Source organism: Hoplias malabaricus, chromosome 9 (assembly GCF_029633855.1).
Source record: "Hoplias malabaricus isolate fHopMal1 chromosome 9, fHopMal1.hap1, whole genome shotgun sequence".
Lineage (NCBI taxonomy): Eukaryota > Metazoa > Chordata > Actinopteri > Characiformes > Erythrinidae > Hoplias > Hoplias malabaricus.
The window spans coordinates 39,169,421-39,186,429 of NC_089808.1; the positions used below are offsets into that span (position 1 = coordinate 39,169,421).

At 45.4% G+C, this 17,009-nt stretch overlaps 1 protein-coding gene across 1 annotated transcript in view; it reads right to left on the reverse strand.

Annotated features, from left to right (window-relative positions):
- The window catches only part of tnr (tenascin R (restrictin, janusin)), a 241,289-nt gene that overhangs the window by 62,238 nt on the left and 162,042 nt on the right, over positions 1-17,009 (reverse strand). The window contains exons 5-6 of the mRNA XM_066681136.1: positions 14,510-14,986; positions 2,833-3,096 (exon numbers count right to left, since the gene is read on the reverse strand). Of these exons, the coding sequence (XP_066537233.1) occupies positions 2,833-3,096; positions 14,510-14,986 (741 nt within the window). The remainder of the gene's footprint in view (positions 1-2,832; positions 3,097-14,509; positions 14,987-17,009) is intronic.

Genomic DNA, 17,009 nt, shown 5'->3' on the forward strand with positions numbered 1-17,009 from the left:
CAAACATAGCAACAGCCTGGATCACCATAACGACAAATGGCAACTGCTCCAGCTGCGCAGACTTTTGGCGTTTTCTACAGGAAATGCCCTTCTCTAGTTTTGACTCTAGTTTTGTGTACTTTCTTCATGCTCATGTTAATTGGGTATTTATTTTATTCTTATTGTTTTATGTATTTTATTCTTCTTAGCTCTGTAACTGCATGTTATATTTTATATGTTTATATTTCCATTCATGTTTTATTTCTTTCTGATTTTAGTCACTGGTCTGTAGAGCATTGCCTTAAAGTAATTGAGTATTATGTTAAATGTTATTATAACTAGAAATCATATTAGACACTTGGACTTGATTAGAGAAGTGTGGGGGTGGGGGGTCCGGAGCTGTGTGTTTATTGTAGTTCTGTAGTTTGTGTTTGACAGCAGCGAGTGTAAACAAAGTGCCCTGCAGCATTTCTCCAATCTGGCTCCTGTTCCCAGCAGGTGGCCGGCGTCTAATCACATTCGGACGCTTCGTCTGGAGGAACAGTGTGTGTGTGTGTGTGTGTGTGTGTGTGTGTGTGTGTGTGTGTGTGTGTTTGTGAGAGAAATATTGCCATCAGTACCTCTGTTCTCACGCTGATGCAAATAGTGTGCAGTAGCCTAGAGCATTACAAATGTTTCATTCATTTCAGCAGTGCGTGTTCTGACCCGGTTCTATCAGAGCGGAGTTAACTCTTTCAGCGGTGCGTGTTCTGACCCGGTTCTATCAGAGCGGAGTTAACTCTTTCAGCGGTGCGTGTTCTGACCCGGTTCTATCAGAGCGGAGTTAACTCTTTCAGGGGTGCGTGTTCTGACCCGGTTCTATCAGAGCGGAGTTAACTCTTTCAGCGGTGTGTTCTGACCCGGTTCTATCAGAGCGGAGTTAACTCTTTTAGGGGTGCGTGTATTGACCCGGTTCTATCAGAGCGGAGTTAACTCTTTCAGCGGCGTGTGTTCTGACCCGATTCAATCAGAGCGGGGTTAACTCTTTCAGCGGTGCGTGTTCTGACCCGGTTCTATCAGAGCGGAGTTAACTCTTTCAGGGGTGCGTGTTCTGACCCGGTTCTATCAGAGCGGAGTTAACTCTTTCAGCGGCGTGTGTTCTGACCCGATTCAATCAGAGCGGGGTTAACCCTTCCAGTGGTGCGTGTTCTGACCCGGTTCAATCAGAGCGGAGTTAACTCTTTCAGTGGTGCGTGTTCTGACCCGGTTCTATCAGAGCGGATTTAACTCTTTCAGGGGTGCGTGTATTGACCCGATTCAATCAGAGAGGAGTTAATTCTTTCAGCGGCGTGTGTTCCGACCCGGTTCAATCAGAGCGGGTTAACTCTTTCAGGGGTGCGTGTTCTGACCCGGTTCTATCAGAGCAGAGTTAACTCTTTCAGGGGTGTGTGTTCTGACCCGGTTCTATCAGAGCGGAGTTAACTCTTTCAGGGGTGCGTGTTCTGACCCGGTTCTATCAGAGCGGAGTTAACTCTTTCAGCGGCGTGTGTTCTGACCCGATTCAATCAGAGCGGGGTTAACTCTTCCAGTGGTGCGTGTTCTGACCCGGTTCAATCAGAGCGGAGTTAACTCTTTCAGTGGAGCGTGTTCTGACCCGGTTCTATCAGAGCGGATATGACTCTTTCAGGGGTGCGTGTTCTGACCCGGTTCTATCAGAGCGGAGTTAACTCTTTCAGCGGCGTGTGTTCTGACCCGATTCAATCAGAGAGGAGTTAACTCTTTCAGCGGTGTGTGTTCTGACCTGGTTCTATCAGAAAGTAGTTAACTCTTTCAACGGCGTGTGTTCTGACCCGGTTCAATCAGAGTGGGGTTAACTCTTTCAGCGGTGTGTGTTCTGACCTGGTTCTATCAGAGCAGGGTTAACTCTTTCAGCGGTGTGTGTCCTGACCCGGTTCTATCAGAGCGAAGTTAACTCTTTCAGCGGCACGTGTTCTGACCCGGTTCTGAACGCGGGCAGATGGACACTAGGTTAGCCACAGTGGACATATGCTGGACAAATTCATTCTGGACACTGAAGCTCTGTCTCCTCTCTCAAACCCACCACGCAAAGGTCATGTTGCTGCTTCTCCGCTTGTTTATTCCCTGTTGTTAGAAAGCGAGGTGTGTGTTTGTTTACACTCTCACTTGTCATCTGAGATCAAAGCTATGAAGTGTAACCATAGCAACAGGCATTTTGTTGCGGCTACCCTAAGGTTATTATAAAAATTTCGCAGGACTGGCATAAAGGCACATGAATACTAATCTACCCGGTCAGACAGCGGTCAGATCTGACTCTTATTGGATCTCAGCAGCACATCTGAAAGCCTGATCAGAATTTAAAGATCTGATGAAGTTTATTTGTGTGTTGTGCTGGTGTGAGTGGATCAGACACAGCAGTAGCTGCTGGAGTATTTAAATCCCTATGTGTCACTGATGAAGGACTAGAGGACGGCTGACACACACTGTGCAGCGACAGATGAGCTACTGTCTTTGACTTTACATCTACAAGGTGGACCAACGAGGGAGGAGTGTCTCACAGAGTGGACAGAGAGTGGACACAGGGTTTAAAAACTCCAGCAGCACTGCTGTGTCTGATCCACTCTACACCAGCACAACACACACCAACACACCACCACCATGTCAGTGTCACTGCAGCGCTGAGAATGATCCACCACCTGCTCTGTGGGGGTTCTGAACGCTAAAGAACAGGGGGAGAGGGGGGTAACAAAGTATGCAGAGCAACAGCTGGACTACAGTTTGTAATTGTAGAACCACAAATTGCTCCTGTGTGGTCAGTGGAGCTGAGAGAGTGGACAGAGAGAGGGATGGACTTACAGGTGGAGACCAGGGCGCTGATCGGGACACTGATGACGTTGTTGATCACGGCATAGACGTTGATGTTGTACTCCAGACCAGGCTCCAGCTCGCTGATGGTGGTGTTGGTCACATTCCCGTCTACTCTCACCTCCAGCTGGATGCCACCGGGGCTGGTGGGGACGTACGTGATCAGGTAATCTGTCACCACCGCAGATCCCTCCCACTCCACATCAATGGTGCGCTCCGTAACCCCCAGGACCCGCAGTTCCAGAGGAGGAGCCACTGCGGAGAGAAAAACAGGGGCATGAGACCACAGCTCCGATCACAGACCCTGGGACAATAGAGAAGAGAGGACACCTGCAGGACCAGAGAAACTCCTCGGGTCTATACCGTACAGTGCTGCAGACCTAAGGAACTAGAAGGTTGGTCTAGGTTGTTACTTTTATTTCCCACCAAAACAGTTTCTTAGTACATCACATATGAGCGCTTAATTCACCAGACCTCATGTATCTGAAGGCTGTTACCCATAATCCACTACAATTCCATGATTTTACACACAAAGTCTTTAAAACTTTGGCTAAGAAATGGGAGGAAATACGAAGCCCCTAAGGTGACATGGTGGGTTTATTTAGCAAGTCGTGGCCACAAGATATTATTTTGAGGCCACAAAATAGTATTTTGAGGTCATGAAATAAAATATTGATGCCACAAGATAGTATTTTGAGGCCATGAAATAATATATTGGGGCCTATTTCGAGGCCACAAAGTAGTAATTTTAGGCCACAAAATAATATATTGAGGCCACAAAATAATATATTGAGGCCACAAAATATTATTTTCAGGCCAGGAAATAATATATTGAGGCCACAAGATAGTATTTTGAGGCCATGAAATAATATATTGGGGCCTTTTTCGAGGCCATGAAATATCATTTTTAGGCCACAAAATAATATATTGAGGCCACAAAATAGTATTTTGAGGCCATGAAATAATATATTGAGGCCACAAGATAGTATTTTGAGGCCACAAAATAATATATTGAGGCCAAAAAATAGTGTTTTGAGGTTACTAAGTAATATTTTGAGGCCACAAAATAGTATTTTGAAGCTTGGACCAAGGGACCTGCATTCGCAGCTGAACTAAGCACAACTAAGTCTAACACCAGATTACATTTGGTTAACGTTAATGCACACTGCCTTTGTGAATTCGAGAACTTTCTCCAGGAGAGGTGTATGGAGGAGGATCAAATAGCAAAAATGGTGGAACACAGTGTAGGTTTGTACAAGTTTTGTCAGGGTGCACATTGATTTCATGGCCTCAATTTACTATTTTGTGGCCTCAAAATACTATATAGTGGCCAAGACTTGCTAAATAAACCCACAATGTCACCTTAGGGGCTCCGTAAGAAAAGGAAACATTTTGGTGGAAATGGAATGGGAGTCAGGAAAAGGCTCGGTCAGTCCCCCTCATCTCCTCTCTGTCTAATGTCTGAGGAGTGTCCTCACATCTATGGCCTCGATGTTAGAGTGAGGACTTTGGACCAGAAGGACTCAGACTGATCTCCAGGACTGACAAAACAAAAAAATAAAAAATAAAATAAAAAATAGAACTTGAGGAGTGAAGGAACAGCACTGTCTCCTCCCTCAACATCCAGGGCTGAAGTGTCCGTGAGCAAGGCACCTAACTGCTGAGCGCTGTGGTGGATGTGTGTGTGTGTGTGTGTTTGTTCACTGAAACCGATGTGTTAAACGCAGAGTCTCTATTTCCCCAAGGGGATTAATAAAATATCACTTCTTCTTCTTCTTCCTCGTACCTGGTGTTCATTAATCTTTCTGAACGAGCGTTCGGAAGATCATTTGTAGTGTGCAGCTGGGCACGGCTCAAAAGGAAGTGTTGCGAGAGGTGATTTTAATTAGCCACGTGAGCCTCCGCCATATGTTTTCGCCTGTGGGAGGAGGATGCACCTATTTTCTCAGGCTTGGAACACCGTAAAAAAGTGTGACAGGCAAATTTAAGATCTCATAAACACAAGCTGTGGAGGATAGTCTTGGGCCAAACGAGAGAGAGAGAGAGAGAGAGAGAGAGAGAGAGAGAGAGGGGTAGTGGTGGTTGAGGGTTGAAATAGGGTCCTCAGGAGACTGGGTTTCATAGGAAGACAGTAAGAAGCCCCTGGGGAGAAGTCACTAAAGACCAGGGGAAATAACTCCGCTCCTTCCCCACACTCCTCACAGATGGGCTTCCTCCAGCTCCCCCTCCTCCGCTGACCTCTCACAAACAGTTTACCACCCTCACCCTTTCATCTCAAAGCCTGTACATCAGATCACTCCTTTCTTTTGTTTACGAATGAATAAATGTGTCCTTTATTTGGAGAAAGAGAGCTCATGGACTCATGGATCAGAGAGATGGACCAGTCAGGGATTTTAGATAATCAGTCGTCTTTTATGATTGAACAGTGCCAATTATTGTGGAAAAGGAACCAGAAATAAGGCACTAGAACATTTAAATTAGTAATAAACACTGGCTCTTATTGGTCAGCGCTAAGGAAAAGCAAATGCACATCTGACAGCGATCAAATACTAATCACAAACCCTTCATCGTCTTTAAACTTCATGAAAATATATGTGCAGTTAAACGCAGCTTCAGAGTTCAAGCTCCGCCTACCAGAGCCTCATTTACATATCATTACAAGAAGCATACCATAGGTCGTGTAAAGGCGTGCAGCTCAGACCGGCTGTGTACACCTGATAGTTCTGATTGAGGTCAGAGCCCGTACCAAAGTTTGTTTGGGATTCAGAGTTTGTCTCAGAGAGGGTCTCGGGACGGTTGTTTTGGTCGACATCTGAGCTCGATTACTTCTTTCACACCTGCACTAACGAACCAGAGTGAAATTTAACTGGACCAAAGAAGTGCACGTGTGAAAGCACAAGGTGCACCTACTGTGGACACTGGTACTGATGGTATAACGTCTGTAAAAAATTTTGAGGAAGTAGAAATGCTTTCTCCCTATATATCTACCAGTATCAACCCACGGCTCTGTACTAACAGATCTCTACCAGACGATTCGTCCTGCCTCAGGACAATCATCCTTAGGTTTTGTTCCATGAAGTCCTGCCTGTTTCTGGCCGATTTCCTCTGACTCATCTCGTAGACTCTAATATTAAGGCTCTATTCTGAGCTGCAGAGTCTTCAGTTCATTCTCAGTGGGTTCTGGAAGGATGTTGTCATTATATGTAACCTGAGACATGTTCCAAATGGCCCTTTATTCCCTACATTCCTCACTATGTAGTGCACAGTTTAGTGAACAGGGCACTGATTAATTTCAGGCACAACCCTGTACGGTATGACTACCATTAACTTCACACCACTCTTTATTCTGGATCTCCTGCACCTAAAACAAATCATCATCTGAAGACTGAAATAAATTACTGGGAAAGTGAAACAGTAAAATTTACTGAATATTCTATGATAAAGGACAGACTAAAGGACAATTTTATGACCATAGTTGATTGATCAGTCGCTGTAAAGGCAAAGGAACTTTATTTAAAGAAATGTATAATGAATTTCTGGATATAGATGCCCACAAATACAGTATGTAAAAAGAAACTGTAACACTTTCTATTGTTCTATGAGGTGACCAGAAAAATAAAACTCTTAATTTGTACAATGCAATGTGCCAGGGGTCTAGATGAATGATGAATAGCTCTTAATTTGAAAATTGATCAAATCGCCTCAGCTGTGATGGCAACCACTGACCCTGGGAGATTTGGCTCGAGCCGCCTCTGCTAAAGACAAGTGTACACCAGAGGGGTATACAGTCCCCAAGCATTGGCCTGTGGTGTAACTGGGTTCTCTCAAGTGGTAGAGCACCACCAACACCTCTGTGATGAACTGGAGTGATCCAGATCCGGAACCAACCAACACCATCCACATAGACCCATGTCCCAGTGTCTAGTCTAAAGCCTTTCCAGAGACAGAGGGACAAAGGGCTGAAGGGCAGTTGGGCGAGGTGTCGACACATTTTCAGCCACATACAGTGCACTCACAGCACACTTTCCCTCAATACCAAACCTGCAGAGCAGAATTAATGTAAATGTAAGAGTGTGACAGTTGGGTCTCCCAGTGGTCATTATTTTTAAGTATTTAATTTCATGGTGATATTTCTGGGACGTGGATTAGTCTTGAGCTGACTTTCCAAACAGAGAAGCCTGAGCTGTGCATCAGAGCCCAGTGGGGAATGTCCCTCGGCTTTGGAGAATTGGGACCAATTGGGTCTGTGCTCGAGCGAGCGGAAATGATGGCAAACCGCACGTTTTATTCTACATCGCAGAGTTCAGCCGAACCGAAGGGGTGTCAGGAGAAACTTTCTCAGCGATGAAAACTCTCGTTTGTTCACGGTTCCCTTGCGATACACTGCACAAGCAAGTAAAATCATCTTAAATCTGGTTACCATATCCCATATTTCTCATTCTGACAGTGCTGTAAGGACATTATTAGATTAGTCACATGTTTCTGAAGAGCTGAACTTGTTTAAAGTGATTTTATCCAGAAAAAAAAGTGTTTTATTTCATTGGTGGACAAGACTTATCCTTTCTGTTCCATCAGGGAATTTATACTGAGGAAAACTGCCATTTGATCAAGTGTTCTGGGTTTGTCAGATGTTACACACACACACACACACACACACACACACACACAGCTTTGGGCCGTATGATTACCATTAGAAGAGAGGAGCAGCAGGGGTCAAAATGAGATGCAAACACATGCGAGTTAATGTGAATGAACCTAGCCGACATATCTGTATTTTCACTACGTGCAATACAGCTACAGGGTGGCGCGGTGCATGTAGTGTCTCTGTCACAGCCCTCGGGTCCTGGAGGTTGTGGGTTTGAGTCCTGCTCCGGGTGACTGAGGAGTGTGGTGTGTTCTCCCTGTGTCTGCGTGGGTTTCCTCCGGGTGACTGTCTGTGAAGAGTGTGGTGTGTTCTCTCTGTGTCTGCGGGGGTTTCCTCCGGGTGACTGTCTTTGAGGAGTGTGGTGTGTTCTCTCTGTGTCTGTGTGGGTTTCCTCCGGGTGACTGTCTGTGAGGAGTGTGGCGTGTTCTCCCTGTGTCTGTGTGGGTTTCCTCTGGGTGACTGTCTGTGAGGAGTGTGGTGTGTTCTCCCTGTGTCTGCGTGGGTTTCCTCTGGGTGACTGTCTGTGAGGAGTGTGGTGTGTTCTCTCTGTGTCTGTGTGGGTTTCCTCCGGGTGACTGTCTGTGAGGAGTGTGGTGTGTTCTCCCTGTGTCTGCGTGGGTTTCCTCTGGGTGACTGTGTGTGAGGAGTGTGGTATGTTCTCCCTGAGTCTGCGTGGGTTTCCTCCGGGTGACTGTCTGTGAGGAGTGTGGTGTGTTCTCCCTGTGTCTGCGTGGGTTTCCTCCGGGTGACTGTCTGTGAGGAGTGTGGTATGTTCTCCCTGAGTCTGCGTGGGTGTCCTGAACTAAGACCCCAACATTGCTGTCTATTCATGCACTTTAATAAATTCACTTTCAAAAACTGATGTATGACTTCAAATCACAGTTTACAAATACAGTTTAGGATTCATTCCACGTCCAGAGAAAAGCGCTACTGTCACACTGTGAGGGGGCAGAGGTTAATGCAGAGAGGCATCTCTATTAATGAGGACACACACTAAACCAAGCAGAGAGGAGACAAAACACAGCAGAGAAACAGACAGACATTAAAGACTACAGCGGACTGAAAAACAAAACCAGACAAAGACCAGTGACAAATGTAGAGCTAAATATAAACTAAACTAACCAGGGCAGAGCAGGAGCCTAAAAATGACAGAGAAACAGAGAGAGAGAGAGAGAGAGAGAGAGAGAGAGAGAGAGAGAGAGAGAGAGAGAGAGAGAGAGAGAGAGAGAGAGAGAGAGAACCAAAGATGCACAAATTAGAAATGCGAAAAGCAAGAGAAGAATATTAGAAAGAAAGTCAGGAGCTCACAGACAGCACTGACACAGAGAGAAAAAAGCTAGGAATATGAGGATAAAAGAAACAAAAGACCAAGGCAATTCAAACTAGGAATGAGAGCGAGTCACAGGAGAGAAAATCAGAAACATACGGACACTAACAATAAAGAACACAGAACGGTAGACGAGACAGAGACATGGAACCAGGAAAATTAAACACCAGGACAACAGAAGATGTGTTTCTCAAGAACAGAAAGAGCCTGTGTTCTCCAGGTGAACGTTCTTGAGAAGTCGATGTGTGACTCTGCAGTCAATGATGGGATTTAGGTTGGTTCTCGTTGGGGATTATTTTGGCTGGAGCAAGAACCACATCCGGGTTCTTTAACCCTACTTGGCGTTCATGTTCTGGAGCACTGGAACGTAACTCTGTCGGTGGAAGATCATGTAAAGCGAGAACAGGAGAACCTAAGAACGTAAGAACATACAGGAACACACACTGGGAAACAGCCAAGGCTTGATTGAGATGAACTGTGGTCAGTGAGAAAGCTCGGACAGATCTCACATCATTTCACAACATGAAACATGCCATAATTAAGAGAATAAAGTAAATAAACTCATGCTATGAGACAACAGGGCTTTATTACTGTACATACAGGGACTGGGGACCATTGCTGTGTGAATTTGATGGCAGCTATGAGAGCACTGCTTAGTACTAGATGCCCAATACCACTCCACATCATCCTACAGGAACTGGTGGGAGCTCCCACTTCTGAGAACACCCCCACTGCTCCAGAGCCCAGTGCTGGAGGTTTTATACCCCTCTGACAGACTCTTGGCATTGGGCATGGTGAAATATTCAGCTGCTCTAGAGTATCCCAGTCTGCGTGTACACAATAAATGTAGCTATTTTAGTCATGTTCCTATTTAAAATATCTAAATAATGTTAAGATTAATGTGGTCATTTTTATTTCGTCTATCATTTATTTGAAAAAAAAAAGAAAACAAATGTTTTACCTCCTCAGACATGGTGCTTTAGAGCTGAACACTATTTAAACTGCCTGAACCGGACTGTGTGGGCATTTCAAAGTAAAAGCAGGACAGCGGTGTAACCATGGCAACACAAATAACCCAGCATTGTGGACTTTTCTTATGCCAGTCCAGCTATAAGTCTGTGGAAGTTATGATATGATGTCCATATGAGTCTAATAGAGGTGTTTGTTTATCAACAACATCCTTAGTCACACTGAGCCTGTGAATCAGAACAGCACAATTTAATGTGGAGCACAAACACCAATAAACACCGGTCCAGTCAAACACCAACAGAACACCAGAAAAACACCAATGAACACCAACCAAACACCAATAAAAACCAACCAAACATCAATCACAAGACAAACATCAATAAACACCAACCAAACATCAATCACAAGACAAACATCAATAAACACCAACCAAACATCAATCACAAGACAAACATCAATAAACACCAACCAAACACCAATAAACACCAACCAAACATCAATCACAAGAGAAACATCAATAAACACCAACCAAACACCAATAAACACCAACCAAACATCAATCACAAGATAAACACCAATAAACACCAGCCAAATATCAACCAAACACCAATCAACAGCAATAAAACACCAACCAAATATCAACCACAAGACAAACACCAATAAACACCAACCAAACATCAGACTCAAGACCAACACCTCTAAACACCAACCAAACATCAACCAGCACCAATCAAACATCAACCAAAATACAAACACCAATAAACACCTCAAAATCCACAAAATCCTGTCCAATATCAGCTCATTTAAAAATAGCTCTGCAAGAAAACAACCATCAAACATCACACGACCACCACCAATCAAGAAACTGTAGCTCTGCCAGGTGCACACCTGGGAAACACCTGACAAACACCAGAACAGTTGAACAGTAGCCATAGCACTTCTAGACAAACACTATCACGCAGCAGTAAAATAGCAGCTATAACTCTGCCAGTCACACACTAGTCACACAGCCGTCAAACACCTGTCAAACACCAGCCACACCCCAGCAGTCAAACACCGGTGGAGCAGCAGCTCTGGCTCTGCCAGGCTCCAGACGCAGCTGTAAAATTGTGGATGGCTCGGGGTGTAACAGCGTTCATTTGTCAAAAGTCACATTCGCTGCGGAAGACGTGTCACATTAGCCGAGGCCGAGGCAATTTCAGCGCCACGCTGAGCTCGCCTTCGCACGGAGAGACAGAGGAAGAAAAGACGAAGGAGAAGGAGGAGGAAGAGGGGAAAACCCCCCACGTCGCCGCAAACAGCTGTCATCTCACAAGAAAGAAGAGAGAGAAGGAGATAGAGGGAGAAATAGAAAGAGAGAGAGTGGGGGCAAATCATATTACCAGCCGTCCGCTCTCCGTCTCATTTTCTGCCAGAGCGGGGTTGCGGCGAAATTGCTCATTTCATTGCAATTAGGAGAAAAATAGCAGAGCTGTGCGTGGGAGAGGTGGCAGAATACAGAAGGAGACGCTTCAATTATTACGTGCTGCTCAGGTTCAGGAGCCTCAGAGCATCACAAGTGTCTCATGTTATCGCAGAGGAGGTCTAGGGCGGGGGATTTACAGCTTCACTTTCCAATTTTGGGCCTGGGTTTCTCATTTCATTAAAACAATGGATAAAGGCAATGGGACAATGACAATGACACAATGGAAGAGACTCTGCGTATTTAATGAGGTTACCACCAATGGCTAAACAAATCGGAGCCATGGAAGATGCACGTTATACGTCCAGGAGTACGTAGCAGGGCTGTGCCACATCTCACCATCCGTGATAATAACATCGATATAATCGTTAGTATGAAAAAATACCAATATCCTGATAATAGTGATATTCTGACTTTAGGTAATGACATCACACAGTTACTCACAAGCTCATCCGGTGCGTACGTAGGGACCAAGCACATTCTTTACTGGGCATACCCTGCTTGACCTAAAGTAATCCATATAAATGGTGCTTTTCCACAGAATGGTAACCACACTACTCATCATGAGGCTTTTTTTTTTTGTTTTCCACCAGGTGAATCAGGTCCTGGTTCTGGAAGCGGGTTCTTGTTTAGTGGGTGTTCTCTCGTGGTTCAGAGCGAGTCGAGTAGGGACTAAACCGTGGCGTGTAAACCTTGCAGAGCGCTGATTGTCCAGAGAGAGTCGTAACCCTACGCCACGCAACGCAGACGACCAGCACCAACTCTCCATCTGTAAAATCTCCAGCTGCAGCAGCGATCACGTTTGTTTTTATCCTACTCACAACGGCAGCTTGTAAAATTACGCTGTGGTCTTTTGTAGAGGTTCAAACGCTCCTTGGATCGGTGGCCGACGAAAGAATCCAGCGAGAGCAGGACGCTGCAACAAGCCAGGAACAAACTACTGTTCAACTACAACACACCAACATGCATTGAGTAAACAAAGAGTGCAAAAGTCATCATGAAAAGATGCATAAAAACCTCCACATTGTGTTAAGTTTCTACGCCTAATGGAGGTCCCCAAAGTCGTTCAGTCCAGTGTCTTTGAGCTCTCTGGGCAGACATTAAAGTATTTTAGAGCTGCTTTAAAAATCAAATCGCAATCTGAGTCTCCAAGATTAGTCCCAGTGTTATGGCTTTCTTTATGATTATTAGTCCCTAAGCAGCCATCAGAGAAACAGCAGCCTGTTCGGAAATGCCACCGGCTACAAACGAGGGTGCCACTTGGGGGCGCCAACCACTTTACCTGCATCTATAGTAATGCCAGTCCGAGCTAGAAACAGGAAGATGGTGGTGTTGTGAAACACAGTGGTCAGATAATGGTCCCTCTTTGTCTTTCTACGTCTTGAACATTGACTAATCAGGACGTGGTTGGATCTGTAGTGGCTGTTGTATGAAGACCATGAAAGCCATGTCGTTGTTGTTAATGCAGACAGTGCTGGCATCCCACGGGCGGTATATTTGGACAGAACGTGTGTGTAATTGTGTTCCATCTGTTCTGAGACTAGGGAAGACAGTATGGAGATATTTTCTGACACAAGCCTCCATTCCTGCTCAGCTTCACTGAGGACAGGAAGGTGATCTGAGTTGAGAAGGTGGAGCAGCTCCCTCCCAGTTCAGCGTCAGAGTTGAGATGAAAGCGTTTTATCCAGTTTCTTCTCTGCTGCACCTTCACAGAAGGCTCCGAATTCCAAGTGCCGCTTGAAAGAAGCGAAAGTATTCAGATGTGGGGTTCTTAACCTCCAGCTTTACTGTGTGAGCATCTTTCTGGCACGTTGTGTGGGTTGTAAGAGAATAAATAAGCAGTGGATTTTAACTTTCTGCAGTCAGAGAGAGGGGTTTAATAGATGAAGGTGGAAACTGGCAGTGGCACAAGGCAAAATAAACACTAATCCGTTCTCAGGTTTGGAACTGTTTGAATATCACACTGTCAGATCTCCCAGGCAGGACTCATCAAGTCCATTCAGGTTTGATATTAGACTTTAGCTGCTCAAGAGTCTGTGGTCACCGTGATGTTCATGATGAGCACGGGAGTCAGATCTGGACACAGCTGTGCTCCTGTATGTGAAGGTGGCCTGGCACTGTCCTGCTGAAATAACCATGTACTCCCCAGGGATAGACGTCATCTTGATGGCAGCAAAGATCTCTCTAAAAACAATGTTCTTGGTACCAGTGGAAACTTCTCTCATACTTCAGCAATGCTCCCCATGCCATGGGAGATTTGGTTCTTTTATCTATCGCTGATAACAGTCAGGAGAGTCACTTTCATCATAGCACAGTCCACACAACGTTCAATGTTCACAAATAAAACAAAAAATTAGCTGAAACATTGACTTACACACGGACTGACCACAGCATATGTTTCTACTGTTTTTGGACTATCTGATATAAGGTCAGGTCCAGAGAACTTGTGAGTAGATACACATACAATTATTGTAAGGCTTTCTCCTTGAGTAGAAGAGTTTCAGGCTGCATGTCTTGATTTTTCCAAAGTGCTCAATCGCCCATTTGGCTATAATTGACATTTACAGCACACAACAATTAAAATAAATCCCCAAAATAACCCCCAAAAAAGTTAAGGTGGGCCCGCGGTGCATGCTGGGAGCTCTTCCTGAATGGACCAAAGCTCCGCCCACAGCCATAACTCACAATTTCCAGTTCATTCCACTCTTTCAAATGTCCTCTTCACTGGAACAATTAAAAAACGTTCAGTTGAAGGCGGAAAACTCATAAAATCCAGTTGATGTCACAAAACTTCATTTGCTAAGTTAAGGTAAATGACAAAAAGGTGTGGTCATGACTTATTGCTGAGCTATTTTTTTACACTGTAGCAGGCATCAAGTTATACAGTAGTTGTTATTTACAAAATACAATCAGTTTGTTCAGTGAAAGCACTGGAAAAGTTTTCTTTGTGCTTTTGTCAGTTGCTAAAGCTTCACAAGATTGAGTACATCTCAGATTCTTGTGTTAATTCAGTTTACATTTCCGGAAATGGGTTTGGTAAATTAGTAGGGAGTTGGAGGTACTAATATGACAACTGTTATCTACAGATTAATTTGCAGTCTCACATGTGGGTAGCATTTGCGAAGTTGACCAACTCAAACTGACATTGCGTCATCTGTCCATTTACTCCATTTGAACTGACTACTATGTCCTGATCCAAACTATGTAGGCGATGTAGAGAAATGTGAACCCTGTGTGAAATGACCCCTCCCCCCCAGCGACTCACCTGAGGCACAGTCGTCCCCGGCGTATCCTTCCTGACACACGCAGAAGCCGTCCTTACACTCTCCTCTCTGGCTGCAGTTGTTAGCACAGAAAACTCTGGAGCAGTCTTCTCCCAGGAAGCCCGGCCGGCAGTGGCACGTCCCGTTCACACACACCCCCTGATCCGAGCAGTCGTTCAGACACCTGCCCTGAGAGCAGTCATCCCCAGAGAATGCCTCCTCGCACACACACTCTCCGTCCACACACAGGCCCCGGTCAAAGCAGTCGCTGGGACACCGTGGCTCCGAGCAGTTCTCCCCCGCGAAGTCTCGGTCGCATACGCACTCGCCTTCCACACACACGCCCTGCCCCGAGCAGTCGTCCGGACAGCGCGACTCCGAGCAGTTCTTCCCTGTCCAGCCATCATCGCACACACAGCCGCACAGGTCCAGGCTGAAGGAGCCGTGGCCACTGCACTGTGGAACGAAATCCAGACGACCTGCAACAGACAGCAGGGTGACGGATAGGGTCAAGTAGGGGGACGTAGAGTATTTAAATAAGGACTACAGTGAGAAACCATGTCCAGACGAACTGAAACAGAGAGCAGGGTCAAGGTTAAGGTCAGGCAGAGGTGGGTGGGTTGGTCTTATTCCATCAACGAGTGTTAAATAATGACTACACTGAGGAACACTGTCCAGACGGCCATTTGGGTAAAGGTTAAGGTCAGACAGAGGTGTGTAGGGTGATCTAAATCTATCATTCGGTATCATTCTGGCCATGCCCAGACACGTATTACAGCACAGCAGGGTCTAGGATAAGGTCAGGGAAAAGGGTGGGGATTGACCTAAAGCTATGGTCAAGTATTTATGAAGACTATAGTGAACAACACCGTCCAGACGAGCTGAATCAGACAGTAGGGTTAAGGCAGAGGTCACAGGGAGGTGTGTAGACTATTTAAATAATGCCCACAGATGACTGCCAACAGAGGGCTGTGGTGTTATTGTTGTGCCTCAATTCTTCTGAAGGCACTTTGTGAAGGCTGGAGTGTGAAGTGAGACCCTGAGCTCAGGAGAATGAGGCCGGGCGTCGAGAGGGAGTTCAGTGTGTGTAGGTTGAGTGGAGTTTCCTTTCAGAAGAATTAAGAACCACTTGCGTGATGAAAAATGATAAATAAATAAATAAAAATGAATACAATATTAAGTTTATGTGTGTGCAAGAAAACCCTTTTGTTCGTCTAAAGTAACTGTGCACTCGCGTAGATGTTTGGCACAGGTCAGGTTTAAAGATAGACTATTTATTCAGACACCAAAAATAGTGAATAGTTAAAGGCAGAGTCGACAATTGTGGGGTTAGTGCTGCTCTCTCTGGTTTGATTACATTCAGAAGCTCAGCGTATTTTGAGGTGGAAAAACGACATGGTTTTGTATGAGTATGAAGTGTAAATGGTCTGTAAGTGTTTATTCACTGTTTGAATTCCCACAGAAACTCATGTGTAACTCGAGTTGTTTCGTTTTGTAGCACTGTCGCTAATGCAGTTAGCGCTCTCCAGAGTTTGGAGACATTTCCATCGTAAGTGATGTAATACAGCAAAAATAATTCAATATTACCCCCCGTGGAGCAGGAATAGTGCTACATCCTCATCTCAGTTCACACTTTTCAACCTTTGGAGCCCCTTTGATGTATAAATATATCCAAATTGCAGTTTATCTGCTGTGAGCAGAGAAAGAGAAGCCTAGCATACCGGACCGAGACACTTTGTTTTTGTTTTAGCCGTTTACAGACAGTGTAAACACATTAGAGCGGTTTCCAGCTCAAACCGACTGCAGAGCAGCACATGGAGAGAAGACACACTCAGAGCTTTATACAAAGTGTTTCTTGATTAAAATTGTGAACGTTCCCTTTAATAAACTCCTTGGACTGCATTCGCTAACATCTGCAACTGATTTAGGATTGAGGTCAGAGGTCGGAGATATACCACTGACTTTCTCTACAGTATAACCACCAGGACTGGGGTTTCCAGTACAAAACTGACACCCCCCTGTGCTCCCCCTCTTACCAGACTGAGTAAACACTGAGTACAGCTCCATCCACTGCCAGACTTAATTACTCACTGAAGGCTTTCATCACTCTGGACGATAATGACCCCAGACTCCCCGCACTGAAACTGAGGCGACACCCTGCAATCTCATTAGCCTGGACAAATATAGCCCAGCGTCCAGAGATGGGGCTGCACCTTGAAATACTTCACAGCAAAGGTCTGGGGGAAAGACCTTTGCGACAAGGGCCTTGTAATTAATCTCCCATCCAGCCTCATTTGTTTCGCTTAATATGACTTCCTTCTCCCTGCGCCACTGTTTCAGCTGTGTTCAGGAGCCCCGAAGGGCCTCCACGGCCAGGTGCGAAGCCACAAAAGTGCACCTCTGAGACTTTAAACCATCGCTGCCATCCGCGCAAGTGTTATCCCCGCTGACGCCGCCTCCATTTAACAGCGCACACACTTTCCCGCCCGGAGAAGAAGATAG